Raw genomic sequence first — 18,361 nt, 5'->3', positions numbered from 1 at the left:
ATTCCCTAGGATCTCGTGGGGACTTTGTGAAAGCAGAGCCCATTTCCAGCCAAGGGGAACGATCCCACCTCCTTTCGCTCTCCGAAAGGACCCGAAACAGCTCACGGAAGGAATTCCTACAATCATTATTCGTCCCCGTCTCAGATTCATTGGCTATTATTTCCAGTTCTATAGTTTCTAGTTTATCCATCGTTGTCGAAAGAATATCATGCGGATTTATTTCTATGAAAGAATCGTAGACAAAGAGACATGTGGTATGTCATGCTTTCTTGCCAAATTCTCGTGAAATTCAAATGCTCCAAGGCAGAAATATTTAACATATGAACAGAAACCACCCAAAAGCACACCTCCATTTTTCCGACAAAATTCGACATCGGTCAGTCGCCTCGGGGGAATTTTCCCACCGGGCAACATAATTCTTACACGTTAATAGCAATTCTAATGGTAGAAACCCTTATTTTGCCCCCATTATCAAGTTTTATCCCTCTGTACCCAAACCAATAATTAAAAACTAAAGGGGGGAGACATAATAAATAACAAATGTAGGAAAGGAAAAAGAAAATCACAGATTCCCCCCTGCTTCTTTTCCTTTTTATACCCTCCTTTTTCCTCCTTCCTAAATTCTGACCATTCTTACACTCAAGCCCTTGGTTTACCGCCATATTGTGTTTCCTTTTTCACACAAGCCCCCGTCCTGATGTTACTGTGCCTCTGCCTCCCTCTCACTCTGGTCAGCTCTTCTTCCACTCCTCGGCGGCGCCGTCGGTGCCGGCGAGGTAGGCCTTCTTCCTCCTCTCGGCGCGCGCGCAGGCGCACACGACGACGAAGCAGGCCGCGTACACGGCGTACACGCGCCAGTTGGCGCGGGGCGCCTCCCCGGCCGCGGCGCGGTGGAACACCGCGGCGTAGTAGTGCAGGCCGACGGCGAGCCCCACCACCATCTGCGCGAGCCCCAGCGCCTTGGTGGCGTCCCCGTTGCCGTCCTCCTCGGGGGACGCCGCGCCGGAGAAGACGGCCACGAGGTCCACCATCTGGAGCACGAGGTAGCCCATGAACCCGAGCGACTGCGCCGCCTGCGTCCAGGCGTACGCGGCCGGGGACGCCGCGTGGAAGAACCGGAGCGGCTCGAGCCCCGTGGCGGCGGCGGCGAGCGCGAGCGTTGCGAAGTAGATGGCGAGGTACGCCTGCGCCAGCAGCAGCGCGCGGTGGAGGAGCGGGAGGTACTGGCCCATGCGCCGGACCAGCGCCGTGAGCATGAAGAGCGGCAGCAGGAGCAGCACCACCGACGCCGCGGAGGCTGCGGCGGCCGCCCACCGGCCGCCGAGGATCGGGCGCACGCCGTCGGCGATCCCGGCGTTCGCCGCGGACAGGTACGCCTTGGAGTGGTGCGACAGCCGCGCCAGGTCCGGCATGAGCGTCTCCTGCAGCCGCGCGGGGAGGCCCCGGAACTCGGAGATGAGGTCGCCCGTCCCCTCCGCCTCCTCCGCGAACACCACGTCCTCCTCCACCTCCGCCCCCACCGTCGTCTCCTCCTCGCTCACGACGGTCGCGTTCGCCTTCGCGTCGGCGACCACCTGTGCCTTCTTCCCGGATTTGGCCGGCTTGACGCCGGCGTCCGCGGTCGAATTGGCCGGTTTCTTGGCCTTCCCCATCGCGGCCTCAGATTTCGCCGTCTTCGCCGGCTTCCCCGCCTTCGCGCCCGCCTTCGCAGCCTTGGCCGGCTTGGCCGAATCGTCGCCCTTAACCTTGGCCGGCTTTGCCGACTCGTCGCCCTTAACCTTGGCCGGCTTGGCCGAATCGGCACCCTTGGCCTTGGCGGCCGCCGCCGTCTTGTCCGGCTTTGGGACCTTGGCCTTGTCCGCCTTGGGGACCTTGGTAATGGCGGCGTCCCCGCCCGCAGCCGCTTTCCCGGTGGCCTTCTTGGCGGCACCTTTCGCCGCGGCGGCGGACTCCGACTTCTTCGCCTTGGCGACTTTCGTCTGGTTCTTGGCGTCGCCGGCGAGCTTCTTCTTGATCTTCCCCCCCGCCGCGGCGGCGTTCTTGGCCGGCTTGGCCGCCGGCGCGTCCTCCCCGTCGTCGCCCGCGGAGGACGCCGCCAGCAGCGCCTTGCGGCCGCCGGCGGAGGCCTTGGGCTTGGCCTTGGACTTCCCCGGCTCGGCGGTGGCGCAGAGCGCAATGTGGGAGCAGAGGAGCGCGAGCAGCAGGAGCAGCACCAGCAGGGGCCGCGGCGACCAAGGCGCCATTTTCCCTCTTCTGGGCAGGCCGACCGCGGCGACCAAGATCTAGGCGGGGCTTTGGGAGTGGAGAGAGGGAGGGAGAGTGCGGCGATGGTGGATCCGGGGTCCGGACGGACGGAGGCGTGAGGGAGGGTTAAGGAATCCCCGGCGCGTTATATACTGACAGAGTTCGAGCGAGCGGAACTGTGTGCGCGAGAGTGGGAGTGAGTGGGAGGCGAACCACACCACCGCCGCGGCAGGGGAAGAGAGAGAGAGAGAGAGAGAGAGAGAGAGAGAGAGAGAGAGAGAGAGAGAGAGAGAGAGGATGGTTTGGTACAGCTGGTACAAAGGTCACGTGGTGCGTCTCCGCCTCCCGGAGGCAGACGTCAAACGTCAACCGGCCAAACTCTACCGCCCCCGTAGCGTGGTAGGACGACGGGGGCTGTTTTTAATGGGTGATTAACTTGGGTGCTAAATTAGTGTCAGTGACAGAGTGTGATGTGATTCTGCTGCTACTGCTCGGTCAAAATTTTGCTAGTAGGGAACTTTTCCCGGTTTATGACAAAAGGTAAATCCGTCTAGCAAAACGGGAAAATTCAGGAAATAGCACTAGTTTGGATAGGTGTTCAGCAAATAGCACTTATATTTGTTGTATTGCAGAATAGCATGGAAGCACAAGTTGTATTCACAAAATAGCACTCCACCTCTATTTCTCCCTCCTTGTATTTTTTTTCCAGCAACATTTTCAATGTAGCAGGTGACCAAAATGTGTAGCCTCCCTACATTTTAGACATAATTACTTCTCCAACTTTTGGTCCCTAAGCGCATCTCCAGCAAATTGATCTTCCTCAATTCCCTTTATTTCTTGATAGGGTAATCCCCTTTCACAATTCTAACTTTTTGAGGGAGAGGTGCTTCAACAGATCCCTTTTCCCTTTCCCCTCTCTTCAATCCTCACATATGGGACCCACCTGTCAATGGGTAAGCCTTTCTTCTTCATTCTCGATTTGTTTCTCTTTTCTCTCCCTTCTCTCTGTTCTCCGACGCCGGCGCTTGACCGGCGGCGTAGGGGCGTAGGCCGAGCTCCATCGCCGCCGAGTGGTGCGGCCATGCACCGCATCTCATCCTCCTCGCCGCTGCGACCTTCTTCTGCATCTGGAACCGTCGAGAGAGCAGGAAGCCATCGCTGGAGTTGCCCCTCTCCCAAGTGCCCGCGGCAAGAAGGGGCGGCAGGCGGCGTGTCTGACCGATGCAGGGGAAGAGGCGGCAGGTGGCGCGGCTGACTGGCGCGGGGGACGGGGTGGCAGCGTTGCGGAGGTAGACAACGAGCTGGGGCGGGGGACGGGCGGCGCCGGTCGAATGGGAGCGCGGGCGGCACGCCGGAGCAGGGGATAGCTCACCGGGGCAGGGGTAGTGCAGCATCTGGAGCAAGGTGCGAAGGGACGGGAGGGAGAAAAGGAGGAAAGGGGAGAGGGATTGGATCCCCTTTATAGAGGGGAGAGGGAGGCAGTTGTTGTCAATTGAGAAAAAAACTAGCATAAATGTCCGTGCGTTGCTACAGTTTCTTACCTGCTCCTAAGTTGTCATCCGCTAGCTCCTAGTTCGCTTGCTTCACTCCTAATTTGGTTTAAGATGTTCCATAATATTTTTATACATCTCTGATAATAATAAGCGGACAACTCCTTTAAATTCTACTTGGCCTATTTGAACAGCGAAATCTCAATTTTTATACATATGTAATGTATTTTACATCTGGTTCAAACATGCATTAAAACTTCTGGTAAGATTCAGTACTAATGCAACTCCTGTCATAGCTTTTATGAATATGCAAGTTATTATGAACATAAGAGATTATCCACAAAACTTTCAACCTACAAAAAGAAAAAAAACTGCAAGGCTAAACTAAATGCTCAGTCCTTAATTATAATATTATCAACAATTCATGCCTGAGTGCATACACCTTGACAGCCTGACATCATGGCCTAGTTGCTCCAAGAAACATGAGCAATCAACCAATGCAAGTATCCTTCTGCAATTTGCTCCTCATAATATAGTTAATGATGACTAAATGTTTTGCCTACAAATTAATTTTCAAATTCAGATAGTAAAGGCATAGCAGTCGACCTACTATCTTGCGGCAGAAAATTTCAAAATATAAGGACAAATCATATTTAAGACTTGATTGTCCATCGGTTAGGCTAAAATCCTTCATAACAAAAAAAACCATGATTATTGTTAGGCATTTAAGAGAGGGCGTTGTACTAAGACGAATACAAGTTGTAGAAGAGAAGGCACTGCACCTGAGTAACCATGAAGTGTGCCTCGAAGAAGTACCATAGTATCCGAGTGACCCACGATAAGCTCCTCAATCATATTACAAAATAAGTGGAGCACGAAGATCCCTCTTATCATTAATTTACCTCTCTTATTATTAATTCTTGTGACTTAAAAAGTACTCGTGTAGATCAGCAGCGATGTGCTCCAGTGGATTTTTCCTCATCTCCTACGCATATGGTTCCCAGTTGTGGATTGCCCTTCTGATGTTGCAGCAGTGGGCAGTGGAGCTTCTTGCTGAGGCTGAAGCGACAGCCCTTCTGGCAGGTGGCGGTGAGTGTTGCTGACGAAGACGACATCAGCTAGCACTGCTTCTAGTTGAGGACTATTGCTGGGCATGCGAGCGAATCCACACTGGTAGGTGGTGGCATACATCACAATGATCATGCTAGATCTGTTGCACATCATGGGGAGCTCCTCCACCACTATGCTATGCCTGTGACGCCTCCCGCTGGGATTAGCTTCAGGTTCTAGCAAAGGGTGATGATGCTGGGACTCCCCACAGTGCGACGCGCCGCCACTGCGGGGAGTCTCAGTGCCACCACCGGGAAAGCCACCAGTCCGCCATCATCATAAGCCGCAGCACCCCATCCCCCACGTGCGGTGGCGTAGCTGCGCTAGGACCACCCCTCGGGCCTGGCACCGGCTATGCCCGCGCCAGCCACGCTGCTCCGCCAGGTGCTCGACTGCTGCTCCATCCCCGCCCTCGCGCTCAGCAGCCATTACGAAAAAGCTGAGGGACTTTTTTGCAAATCATTAATGAACTACGGTAATTTAACTCTAGGACTGCCGGTTGATTACGAAAAAGTTGAGGGACTTTTTTTAGAATAACCACAATGGTTGGAAGAAACAACCGCACTTTAATACTAGATATAGATATACAGAAAGGGGATTGTTTTCTCAATCTGCTGGAGCATGTTGTTTTTTTTTTTCCTCCCAATTCCCTTTAAATAGATATATAGGGAAAGGGGATTGGTTTTGTAATGCTGTACAGTTGACAAACGAGCAACTCGGCTCGGTATTTCACATGAACCAAGCCAAATCTCCTTTTTAGCTCGTTTCTTAACGAGAGCTGTTTGTGAACCATTAGACTATTTGATTAGTTAATTAGGATTGGTAGTACGACTAAAAAAACTGTAGATTTATTATTACTATGTTACCAGTATGATTTGGCCAAAATTAAATGACTTACCATTCAATAATAAATCTAACGTAGTGCCAATAAAATCAATTTTCAATCTTAAAATATCCATATTAATTTTACCGACACATGTTGGAGATTTTGTTAATGTCACCATTAGTTATCATTTTGGATATTATTAAATATATACCTCAAATAATGTTATCACGTCTAATCTTAATACTATTGTTGAACTATGCTTTGCTCATGGGCCGAACGAACCGGCTCCAGGTTTTTAAGCGAATCGAGCCAAATTTTACTTTTAGCTCATTAGCTTTAAATGGATAAACCAATACATCGATAAATTTTGATGTGCTTTTGTTTAAATTTAGAGAGGCTAGCGTGCCATGAATGATAGCAGGGGTATTTTGGTCACTGATATATTGAATAAGTGAGGGAAAAAGATTGAATGAAGAGGAAGAAATAGAGCTAGAGTGCTATTTTGCGAATGCATTTGCTACTTCAGTGCTATTCTACGAATACACTAATTCTTAGTGCTATTTGCTGAGCACGCTCCAAACCAGTACTGTTTGCTGAATTTCCCCGTCCTCTTATTCGTTTCTTCTACACCTATTTGCTCTTGTTTCGTTGATACCCAAATTGTCCCGCATGAATGCACTCCCTCCCAAGTCAGGGAGTAGATTCTTTGCTATCAAAAAGCTTGCGCAGTTCACAAGCAGAATTGCCGAACCTTTGCATGATCCTCCCATGTTAATCAAATAAATTGGATAGTAGTGAGTACATTCTATTATTCTTTGCTATGGCAGTTCACAGGAGAGGAGAGGAGGCCCCTTCCTCCGCAGCCCCGTTTGGAGCACACGGATTAAAAATTAATCCAATGTTTCGATGCCAGTTAGAACGACTAAATACGGACTAAAAACATCCACCGGCTCTAGCTGCTAATACAGTGTTTGCACTTGGGGTTTAACTTGCACTGCTTTTCTCCGCAGTCTTTCAACAGCTAGAAGCAGATAAAAAAAAAAGAATCATCTTATTCCTGGCCTCCTGGGGGTATAAAGAAGTAGCATAAATAGGAATCTAAGTAGGAGTAAAACAGAACAAATTAGGAAAGTGTGATGCGAAACTGCTGCTAAAGTGCTAATGCTAGGTAAAAGATTAGCTAGAAGGGAATTTTTCACATTCTGCCAAAAGGGATTCAATTTTAGTAATTTTGTTTCTTCTCCACCTACAAATTACACACCCGACGCTCGCGTCGCCCCTGCGTGGGCGACTTAGGCGGCCCAGGAACCCTAGCTGCCGCCCTTCCCTCGACGCCTCCTCTCGCCGTGCCGCCACTTGAGAGGGTCGCTGAAAGCCTGTGCGGCTCGCGATGAGGGTGGCGGCGGGGCCCCTTCCCCATCATCCGGTGGATCTGGGCGGGTGCAGCCGCTAGAGGGAGCTTGCTGGCGATTGAGCTCGGGGGGGGGGGCATGGATCCGGCACAACGCCGGCCGCATCCGGTGGCTGCGCAACCCGTGCGCATGCGAGGTGGAGGCGTCGGCTGGCATCGGGGCATCCCGGTGGGGCCAGCCCAGCAACTGCTGGAGGCGACGGAGGTGGAGGCGGCCGTGGTGTGACGTGCTAGTCTGCGGCTCTCCAGGGCTGTGAGGGCGTCAGCCTCGGTGCCCCCGAGGGCGTGGGCCGGCGGCAACACGAGCCGCTGCGCGTGGTTGGACGGCGGCGGCCGGCCAGATATGGGCCATGGCGATCAGCGTGGTGTCCCTGCGACGCCATGGTGCCTCCTCTGCTCGGCAACTCCTGTGTCTTCAATGGCAGCAGCATGGTGTCACGACCGGGGTGGCCTGTGCGAGGGTGCCAGCGGTGCCATGGTGGCGCGGCGGGGATGCCTTGTGCAGGGGTGCAATGGCGACACCGAGGTGGTGGTGCGGGCATCGTCGGGCCACCTCTCCTTCCAAAGGAGTTACGGAGGCGGAGATGGGTGAGGGAGGTGGCTGCTTGCTAGTGGAGGCCCGCGCGGCGAGGCCCGTGTGTGGAGGTCTGCGCGGGGCATGCAGGGCAATGTTGAGGAGGCTGTGTGTGCGGAGGTCTGATGCGACGAATGGAGAAGCACTATAGCAGTAGCCCAGTGCAGAGAGGACATCGTGCAAAGGTGTGATGGTTCTGCGCGCGATGAAGGAGATGGTGGTTGGTTGGTGGTGGGGGTGCTGGCAGGGTGGCGAGTCTTGCTGGTGTTTGCCATGGCAGGCGGAGAAGTTGATCTCAAAGCCATTGACCTCGACCCCGGCAACAGCTCTAAGGCAGCCCTGATTGGCTCAAGGCTAGATCCCAAATAGGAAGACGCGCTCGTCAGCTTCCTCCGGGCCAACCGAGACATCTTCGCATGGAAGCCATCTAATATGCTGGGGGTACCCAGGGAGTTAATCGAGCACTCACTGAACATAGATCCCAAAGCTACTCCCAAGCGACAACGACTATGTCGGTTCACCCAAGACAGAAGAGAAGCCATCAAAAAAGAATTGGCCAAACTACTCGCAGCTAGCTTCATAAAAAAAGTCATTCATCCAGAGTGGTTGGCTAACCCTGTCTTGGTGCGAAAGAAGAACAACAACGAGTGGAGGATGTGTGTCTACTACACGGACCTCAACAAGCATTGTTCGAAAGATCCCTTCGAGCTCCCTAGGATTGATCAAGTCATTGACTCGATGGCTGGGTGCGCTCTACTCTATTTCCTCGACTGCTACTCGGGGTATCACCAGATATTACTCAAGGAAGAAGACCAGATCAAGACTGTTCATCACCCCATATGGAGCTTTCTGCTACCCTACAATATCCTTCGGGTTGAAGAACACAAGCGCCACATATCAACAAGCCATCCAGGAGTGCTTCAAGCACCAGCTACACCGCAACATCGAGGTGTATGTGGATGAAGTGGTCATAAAGACCAGAAATCCCGACGACTTTATGGTGGATCTCGAAGAAACCTTCGCAAGCCTGCGAGCATACCGGTGGAAACTGAACCCGACAAAGTGTGTGTTCGGTGTACCCTCCAGAAAACTACTCAGGTTCATCATCAACCATCAAGGAATCGAAACTAATCCCAAGAAGATCGCTGCCATCACCAACTTGCACGCTCCATCATGCATCAAGGACGTCTAGAAGCTAACTGGATGCATGACGGCCCTCAACATATTTATCTCAAGACTTGGGTAACGGGGCCTACCCTTCTTACAACTACTCAAGCGGCAAGACAAGTTCCAGTGGACCGAGGAGGCGGAACAAGCCCTTCAACAGTTGAAGGACTTCCTATCAAAGCCACTGGTCCTCACGGTGCCTACTCCCAATGAAGACTTGCTGCTCTACATCGCTACGACTACAAACGTTGTCAGCATGGCGATCATGGTCGAAAGACCAAAACCAAGCCATGTATACAAAGTACAAAGGGCCGTCTACTTCATCAGTGAGGTGTTGTCAGACTCCAAAACCATGTACCTGCCAGTACATAAGTTGTTATACCCAATATTACTCACCTCGCGGAAGCTACGACACTACTTCGAGGAACACAACATCTCTATCATCACAGACTTCCCCTTGGGAGACATACTTTATAACAGAGATGCAACATGAAGAATCTCCAAGTGGGCAGTAGAACTCGGAGTCTTGTCCCTGGAATTCAAGCCAAGGACCGCCATCAAGTCGCAAGCACTAGTCGATTTCATGGCAGAGTGGTGGGAAAATTAAGTACCCACGCTGGCACAATGACCAGGGCATTGGGTCATGTACTTCGAGGGATCACTCAAGCTTGAGGGCACCAGCACAGATGTACTCCTAATCTCTCCCAAAGGCGAACAACTCAAATATGTGTTACAAATCTTCTGGGAGGTCTCCAACAACGAAGCAGAATATGAGACGCTATTGCACGGGCTCCACCTGGCAGTCTCGCTGGGAATCGAATAGTTGTTGGTCTACGGTGACTCACTGGTAGTCATCAACCAAGTCAACGACGAGTGGGATTGCCACAAGGATAATATGGATGTGTACTGCCTTGAAGTGCGCAAGCTGGAGAATAAGTTCTCTGGTCTGGAGTTCCATCATGTGGCTTGTGACAACAGCGCTCGTGACAACAACGTGGCCACAGACATTGTCGGTGTTTTAGACCGGCAACCCGCCTAGGGGGTACCCTAGGTGGTCTTTTGTGCGGTGGGTGTCGTCGAGAATCAAGGAGTCAATGGTGACGCAAGGAACATGATTTAGACAGGTTCAGGCCGCTAGATCACGTAACATCCTACGTCCTGTGTGTTGATTGTATTGAACTCGGGTGAGTTGAGAGAGTTGACTTTGAGGGGGTCCCTGCCTGCCCTTATATAATCGGGGGAGCAGGGTTACAAGCTAGGATCCTAGTCGGGTACGGTTATAGAGTTCTACTCGGTGTAGACAGAGTAGTTTCCATATGTATACCTAACTAGTCTTCGGGAGTTCGAGTAGGATATGCTTTGCTGCGTAGCCCCCGAGTCTTGATTACGTCCGAGTACGCCCCTTAATGGCCTGCACAGGGCCTACTCGTGGGCCTGAGATGCATGCCTGACAAGCCCCCGAGTACTTTGTAGTCAAGCGGCACAATTCCGAGTACTCAGAAGCCGCTATCCGAGTAGTTCCCAGCAGCGGTTGTAGTGTCTTTGAGTACTCAAATACTGTCGTGTGGCTGGAAGGTACTCTTCATTTGTTTCTTGCTTTCGAGTTGCTTCTGTCTTGAGAAATTATATGGCAGTGCGATGACAATCGCACTCCATATGGAGTAGCTCCCGAGCCTTAGTTTGAATCGAAGAATCAGGTTGAGGTCAATCCCATGTTCTGGTTATTTGTCTTCAGTAGTCTTGTGAAAAAGAAAACTTTGTCCAGTGGGTACGGTGTCCATAGCCCCCGAGCACTTAGGCGATTTTTTTGTGGTCGATGAAGTGGTCAAACCTCTTGATTTGAGTACCCGTTGGATATTATGGTGATAAATCCAGTTTATATCTGTCCGTTGCGTAATTGACGCTTGAAATCCGGAGGTAATGGAGATATAACCGGGGGGGGGGGCCCTTATGGTTAGGGTTACGTTTCTGTTTTAGCAAATCTGTTTTGTCTCCCCCTTTTTCTTGTTTGTCGTTGAGCCATCGTGCTTTCCAGTGCCGCCACTGTCGTTGTTGCTTCCTCCTTGCCTTTGAGAGAGATCTGACGCAAATTCTTCCCCTCATTGCTATCCCCGAGGTCGACTGATGCGCATCAAGAAAATGGGGAAGAAACCTGAGAAGACTCAAGGCTAGGCCGCGACAGCTGGTAAGGTGAGATCTAAATCGAAAAAGGGGAAAGAGCTTGCGCTGCCGGTGCTAAAGGTTGGTCCAATGAACCAGACTGCGCCGCCACCGCCTGGGATCACATGGCAGAATTCTGTGATGAACGAGGCAGTTGTTCAGGCTTTGGTTGATGCTAAGCTTCTCCAGTCAAAGCTTGAACTCGAGTCGAGGCCTGCTTTTGGCAATGCGTGGCAGTTTGAGGAGCACCCGAATGAGACTGTCATGCTTGCACACTTTGTCGAGAGAGGACTGGTAGTGCCTACTTCTGACTTCTTCAGAGGTATTCTCAAGTACTATAAACTCTAGTTCGTACACTTGTGTGAAGTATACCTGGGTGTCCCTCCTAGTCTTGAGCTTTTTAGGAAGCTGTTTCGCTGTAAGCCGCAGCCTAGCGCAATTAGGACAGAAGTTTCTGGAGGTGCCGGGTTCCAGCTTAGGAACTCGGGCACTTATCTTGACTACAATCTGCCTGACTTGCATGGTGACTGGAAGAGAAGATGGTTTTATATTGGGAATCATGACCCTTCTTTGCCGGTAGTCACTGAACATGCTCCAAAGCACGCGGAGAATTGGGTGAGCAAGCCTGAAAACACCCCTGAGATTTCCAACCTGCTGTCTCAAATTATTGAGTTGAAGTGTTGGGCTTGACTGGCATCAATGTGGCTGCCAGTTTTCTCAAGTGGAGAGTTCAGCCTTTGCAGCAGCGGACTCGCTCAGGCTCCGAGTACTCGGGTTTTGATGACCCGTCGTGTATGTCTCCTGATGACATTTCTGATGATGATGTGGAGGCATTGCTGGCGAAGTTCTTCAAGAATTATCAGGGGGTACCGGTTATTCCAGGAGTCCTTCGTCAATTTGACAGCTGGTATGGGTCGCAAGAGGTATTTTCTTTTGCTTGACTTGTATTTTTCGAGACGTTGGGATATCTTCGAGTAACAATTCGTTTGCAGTCCCGGGTTCTTTTTGGCTATCTGGCATAGTCTGAGGAGGAGGAGATAGTTGTGGCTGACTCTGAAGATGAGCCTTCTCCTCTTGCGAAAAGACGCCGAGTAGTTCGAAAGAGGGCTTCTGTGAAGTCTGTTTCGACGTTGAGTTTGACCCCTGAAGGGTCGCAGAGTACCAAGGTACGTAGTCGTTTGTTCTTGGTAATTTTTGTAGAGTTGTCCTGTAATCCTTGATGATTTTAGTTGACTGGGAAGGATGTTGATGTGACTCTTGGTGGTGACGAGGCTACTTCTGGCGAGGAAGTCGCTATCACCAAGGATGCTGTTAGCGTTGCGGCTGTTGAAGATTTGCCGGTGGGGGTGCCGCTTGTAGATTCAGGAGCAGCCCCCGAGCCTGCAGCCCTGACACCGTCAGCTACCGAGTTGCCGGTCCTTGACCAGGCAGTTTTAGGTTTGCCTGCTGGGGTGGCAGATGTTGCGAAGGCAGAATCACCGGTGATTGCCGCTGGCTCCTTGTTGTCCAATGTTATTGCTAGTGGTGAGTTTTTTCTAACTATTTTTGCTAGTCCGAAGTTTTCGTAGTCTTATCTTTGACTTTTTTAGGACTTGGAGAAAATATCGTACCTTTGGCTGACCCTGTGGTGCCGAGTACTCGTCTGATAGTCACTGAGAAGAAACGTGTGTGACTACCGCCGCGATCATCTCGGTTAGTTTTTAAGTCTTTGTATCGTGTTTTTGAACTTTCTGAAGGACGTGTGATGACTTCGTGTTTTGATGCAGGGATGCGGAGGACACTATCCCTGTGGACACAGGAATGGAGTCTTGTCCTTTGACTACTCTTTCTGGTCCCTTGGTTGATTTGACTGTTGATGACGTACCCGAGGTTGACACAAGCTGTCTTGGTGCCACTATGTCCATGCTTCAAGAAGTGCTTCGCTCAGTGGAGAGCCCTGCGGTCCCTTCGGGTTCTGTTGGTGTGCCATCTTCAATGTCTATTGGTGGTACCCTGGCTTTAGTTGATGTGACTAAAGCGGATGAGGCCGGTGCACCGGGTATGTAGTCGGAGTATAGGTGTTCTTGTTGAAGTTGATGTATTGTATCCTGTAATGACTAATGTGTGTTGTTCGTCAGGTACTGTCTTGGGTGGAGCTCCAGAGCCTCCGATTGTTAAAAATGCTGAAGGTCCAGTGCTTGAGCTGCCGTCTGAGTCAGAGTTTCGGAGAGCTATCCAGAGTTTTCAGGTGTGTTACCTTTTTTGACTGACTGTTTTTCGCTGAAAACTTGACGAGTTGCTTTTGGTTGCAGGATCTTTATGACAAGCTCAAAAGAATGCTTGGGCCCTCCAGGAGTGAAATGATTATGTGCAACGACTAGCGCAATTGGAGTAAGAGTGCAGCCGTCTCACCAAGTCCTTGAAGGTTCATGAGGAGGCTGCGAAGACTTTTGCCGTGGAGCGGAGGGATCATGAATTTTTGCAAGAGAAGTTGGAGAGCCGCTATAAGTCTTTGAACAAGAAGCATCAAGGTGGGTACTTGCGATTTTTTGAGTATTTTTGACTATAGTCGAGGGTTTTTGAATTGTTGCTTTGTTGCAGAGCTCAAGAGAAAAGAGCCTGTTGCGAGTAGCTAGCTTCTTGACTGGAGGAATGCGCATGATTGAGTAGCTGATGAGGTTGACCATCTTCGAGCATCGCTAGCCGAAGCTCAGGCTGCATGTGAGCATCAGAGGGATAGAAAGAATCAGAATGGTGTTATACTTGCTATGGCCATGGTGGCCTGTAGAGATCATGGCCGGACCATAATGAAACTTCGAGGTGAGCTCCAAGAGTTGACTGATGCTGCGCAAGATGTGGTAAATGCCATTGCTCCTCTTGAGGATAATGCTGAGCCCCGTTCACTAGTCGAGCGGCTGAAGACTGCTCCGGGTAAGGTTGTTGGCCTCTGCAAGGTTGTTTGTAAACAAGTCCTTACGGTGGTTAAGTCATATTACCCGAGGGCGGATTTGACAGCGGCTGGTGATGGTGTTGCTCGTAACTGTACAGAGGATGCCTATGCGCAATATCTTGAGGAGGTTGAGCCGATTGCTTCGAAGATGTCCGAGTTTGTATCATTGGAAGAGCCTTAGGCTTCTATAGTCTTTGAGTTGTAACTTGACGAGTATTTTGTTTACTCGAGACAATCGCTGAATTTTGTTCGGAGTCCGATGAATGATTGTCTTCGTCAATCTTTGTCGTTGGTGGGAGTAAGTCTGAGTGCCAGCCGAGTAGTCATGCGGTCATCAATTAGTGTCGTTGCTGTTTTGAAAGTACTCTGTCCCTTTACTCTCCGAGGGAGGTGCACGGGTGTACTGTACTCTTTTGTCTTTTTGTGACGTGAATACCTTCACATGAATGGAGTCAGAGAGCATCTTGCTGACTCATCAATACTTTATTGCCACGAGCGAATAGTAACTCCCGAGTGGGTAGTGGTTGTGGTGTTTGGCTATAAATAGACTGTTGTGGGGGTCAATCAAGGTCAGGCTTGAGTAGCGATGGATTGTTTTCGATTGCTGTTATTTGATTGTAGAGAACCTTCAAAGAGTACTTCAGTGCTAGAAGATTTCTCGTAGATTGAAGCCACCTTCCCTCCACAAACTCTAGCGCTCGTAGGGATAGCCGCGATGCTAGAAGAATCCTCGTAGGAGGGTTTGTCGTGTGCCTCATCTTGCAGCTCGTGATCCAGCTAAGTCTGTGCTGGAACTCATGAGTGATGGGTGATGAGTGCCACGGTCTTTATCCGGCTCTCTTATTAGAGGTGGATGTGTGGCATGCAGTGTGGGATGGCTCGCCGAAGCTAGCAAGGGAGCAGTCTTGGTTTTTTCTCCCTTATGCAGTGCTCGGGATTCATCGTTGCTGCTATCGAGGTAGCGGCGGTGCAGGAGTTCCTGGTGTTGTTTGGGAGGAGGACCTAGATATGGCTGCGTTTTGCGCAGCTTCCTTCCATGTGGGCCCTTCCTTTTGTAGTAGTAGTTAGGCATGTGTGGCCTTTTGATATTGTAAAAGCTTGAGGCTTAAATGCAGACTGCCATTAGGCAATTGCTTGTAGTCTTTGCTGTGCTGTTATTTTGTGTTTTGAGTACCCTTACTCTGTTATGAGTAATCACATGTAACTTCAAAAATTTTTGTGTTTGAATCAATCTCGAGTAAAAAATTGCTTTGCCCTTTGAAGTTTTGGAACTCGTACTGAGGCTTCGATGCCTGCAGGAACTGATTTTGATAAAGTCGTGTGTCAAGAGTAGAGCATCAGTAGTCGGAGTCGGGCTGTAGCCTCCGGGTAGCTGGCAATGAGTTTGTTTGTGAGACTTGGGGTGAAGGCCCGAGTACGTTTGTCTACTATGGGTAGTAGCGACAAAGATGTTCTATATTCCAGGAATTTGGTAGTTGTTCTCCTGAAAGTTCTTGTAGTCTGTAGGATCTGGGTCCTGTGACCTTGGATATGATGTAGGGACCTTCCTATGATGAATTGAGTTTGTGCAACCCTGATGTGTCCTGGATTCGTTTGAGGACCATGTCGCCTAAGTTAAAGGATCGCTCCTTAATGTTGCGGTCCTGGTAGCGTCTTAGCCCGTTGAGGCATCTGGTTGATTGTATGAGGGTTGTGCATCTTGCCTCTTCCAGACCATCCAGATCTAGTTGTCTTGTTTCTTCTACTATTCCTTCATCGTATTGTTCGACTGCAGGAGAGTGTCACATGACATCTGCGGGGAGGATAGCTTCTGCCCATACACAAGGAAATAGGGGGAGAACCCGGTGGACTTGCATGGTTGCGTTCGTAGTCCCCACAAGGCGTTAGGTAGTTCTTTGAGCCATTTGCCTCCTTTTGTGTTGCCGATATTGTGTAGTCTTTTCTTGAGTGTTTCGAGTATCATGGCGTTGGCACGCTCAACTTGTCCATTGGCTCGTGGATGAGCAACTAAGACGTATCGTACGTCAGTTCCACTGTTCTCGCAGTATTCCCAGAAGTCATGGTTGTTGAAGTTGGATCCTAGGTCGGTAATTATTCTGCTTGGAAAACCGTAACGGTGTACGATTTCGTCCAAGAAGTTGAGGACTCGGTCTGCCTTGGGGCAAGTGACGGGTTTGACCTCGATCCATTTGGTAAATTTGTCGATGGCCACGAGTACTCGGTTAAAACCTCCTGGAGCAGTTGGTAGTGGTCCTATCATATCTAGCCCCTAGCAAGCGAAGGGCCATCTTGGAGGGATTTTGATTAGTTTGTAGGCGGGGACGCGTTGCTATTTGGTGAAGAATTGACAGCCTTGACATTTTTGGACCAATTGTTTTGCGTCGGCCAACGCCATGGGCCAGTAGAAGCCCGCTCGGAAAGCTTTGCCTACGATTGTTCGTGAAGATGCGTGGTTGCCATAGATACCTTTGTGAATTTCTTCCAATATTTCTTGATCATCTTCTCGGGTGACACATTTCATGAGTATTCCTGATGATGCGCTTTTCCTGTAGAGCTTGTCTCCGACTAGGATATAATTTTTGCCTCGTCGAGAAATTTACTCAGCATGATTTTTGTCAGATGGTAACTTATGGTCTTTGATGTAGTCGATAAAGGGTGACCTCCAGTCGACTTCGATCATCATGATTCCTTGATTAGTTTCTGTAGTCTTGACCTCTGATGGTGTGACTTGTTCTGATATGGACGGTTTATGGAGTTCATGTACAAAAATTCCTGCTGGGACTTCTGCACGAGTCGAGCCCATTTTTGATAACATGTCAGCGACTACGTTGTTGTCGTTGGCGACATGATGAAATTCCAAGCCTGAAAACTTATTTTCCAGTTTTCGGACTTTTTTGCACTAGGCATCCATGTTTTCCTTGTTTCGATCCCATTCATCATTGACTTGGTTGATAACGACTAGCAAGTCGCCATATACTAGTAGTCATTTGATTCCGAGGGAGATTGCAAGACGAAGACTGTGTAGCAGTACTTCGTACTCGGCTTCATTGTTTGAGACTTTCCAAAAGATTTGAAGTACGTATTTGAGTTGATCTCCTTTTGGAGAAATTAAGAGTACTCTTGCGCCGGCTCTTTCGAGCTTGAGGGAACCGTCGAAGTACATGACCTAGTGTTCTGGCCTCTTAACTGGTGTTGGTACTTTTTTTTCTATCCATTTGGCCATGAAGTCGACCAAAGCCTGATATTTGATAGCTGTTCTTAGTTTAAAATCTAAAGATAGAGCTCTGAGCTCTACTGCCCATTTGGAAATTCTACCCGTGGCATCTCTGTTGTGGAGGATTTCGCCGAGCGGGAAGTCGGTGATGACTGAAATGCTGTGTTCTTGAAAATAGTGCCATAGTTTCCATGAGGTGAGTAGAATTGCGTAGAGCAGTTTTTGTATTGGCTGGTACCGAGTTTTGGAGTTTGAGAGTACTTCGCTGATGAAGTAAACGGGTCTCTGGACTTTATCAATGTGGCCTGTTTCAGACCGTTCGACTACTACTGCGGTGGTGATGACGTGAGTAGTAGATGCTATGTATAGGAGCAAGTCCTCGTTTGGGGATGGAGCGGTGAGGATTGGTGGTTTTGACAGAAAGTCTTTGAGTTGCATCAATGCTTTGTCTGCCTCTTCTGTCCATTTAAACTTGTCCTGTCATTTGAGAAGCTTGAGGAAGAGTAGTCCTTGTTCTCTGAGTCTTGAGATGAATCGATTAAGAGCTGCCATGCAGCCTGTAAGTTTCTGCACATCCTTGATGCTAGCTGGTGCTTGGATTTTTGTGATGGCAGATATTTTCTCTAGGTGGGCTTCAATGCGGCAATGGCTAATAATGAACCCGAGTAGTTTGCCGGAAGGTACACCAAAAACGCATTTGGTAGGGTTAAGTTTCCAACGGAAAGCTCATAGGCTTGAGAAGGTTTCCTCCAAATTGATGATGAGGTCCTCCTGGTTTCTTATTTTGACGACTACGTCGTCCACGTAAGCTTCTATGTTGCGGTGCAATTGTTTCTCGAAACACATATGTATAGTGCGCTAGCATGTTGCGCCCGTGTTTTTTAATCCAAATGACATTGTTTTGTAGCAAACAGCCCCAAATGGAGTGATGAGGGATATTTTAGATTGATCTTCTTCTTTGAGGGTTATCTAATGGTAACCTGAGTAACAGTCGAGAAAGCATAGTAAATCGCACCCGGCGGTAGAGTCGACTACTTGGTCGATCCTGGGTAGTCCAAAAGGATCCTTTGGATAGTGTTTGTTGAGATACGTGTAATCGACGCATATTCTCCTTTCATTGTTTTTCTTGCGAATGAGTACAGGGTTGGCTAGCCAATCAGGGTGAAAGACTTCTTTGATGAACCCTGCTGCGAGTAGTTTGTCTAACTCTTTTTTTCTTGCTTCTCGTCTGTCTTG

At 49.8% G+C, this 18,361-nt stretch overlaps 1 protein-coding gene across 1 annotated transcript; it reads right to left on the bottom strand.

The window, feature by feature from the left end:
• Positions 1-321: 321 nt before the first annotated feature.
• On the bottom strand, positions 322-2,491 carry LOC117859508 (uncharacterized). The gene has a single exon (XM_034742627.2). It carries the CDS (start codon positions 2,241-2,243, stop codon positions 732-734), a length of 1,512 nt encoding a protein of 503 aa, XP_034598518.1. The 5' UTR covers positions 2,244-2,491; the 3' UTR covers positions 322-731.
• Between the last annotated feature and the right edge of the window lie 15,870 nt (positions 2,492-18,361).

The sequence above is a fragment of the Setaria viridis genome, chromosome 6 (genome assembly GCF_005286985.2).
Source record: "Setaria viridis chromosome 6, Setaria_viridis_v4.0, whole genome shotgun sequence".
NCBI lineage: Eukaryota > Viridiplantae > Streptophyta > Magnoliopsida > Poales > Poaceae > Setaria > Setaria viridis.
This window is presented reverse-complemented; position numbering and strand designations above follow the sequence as displayed.

Excerpts from the sequence above, each read along its gene's own strand:
- LOC117859508 (XM_034742627.2), bottom strand. The coding sequence starts at position 2,243 with ATGGCGCCTTGGTCGCCGCGGCCCCTGCTGGTGCTGCTCCTGCTGCTC.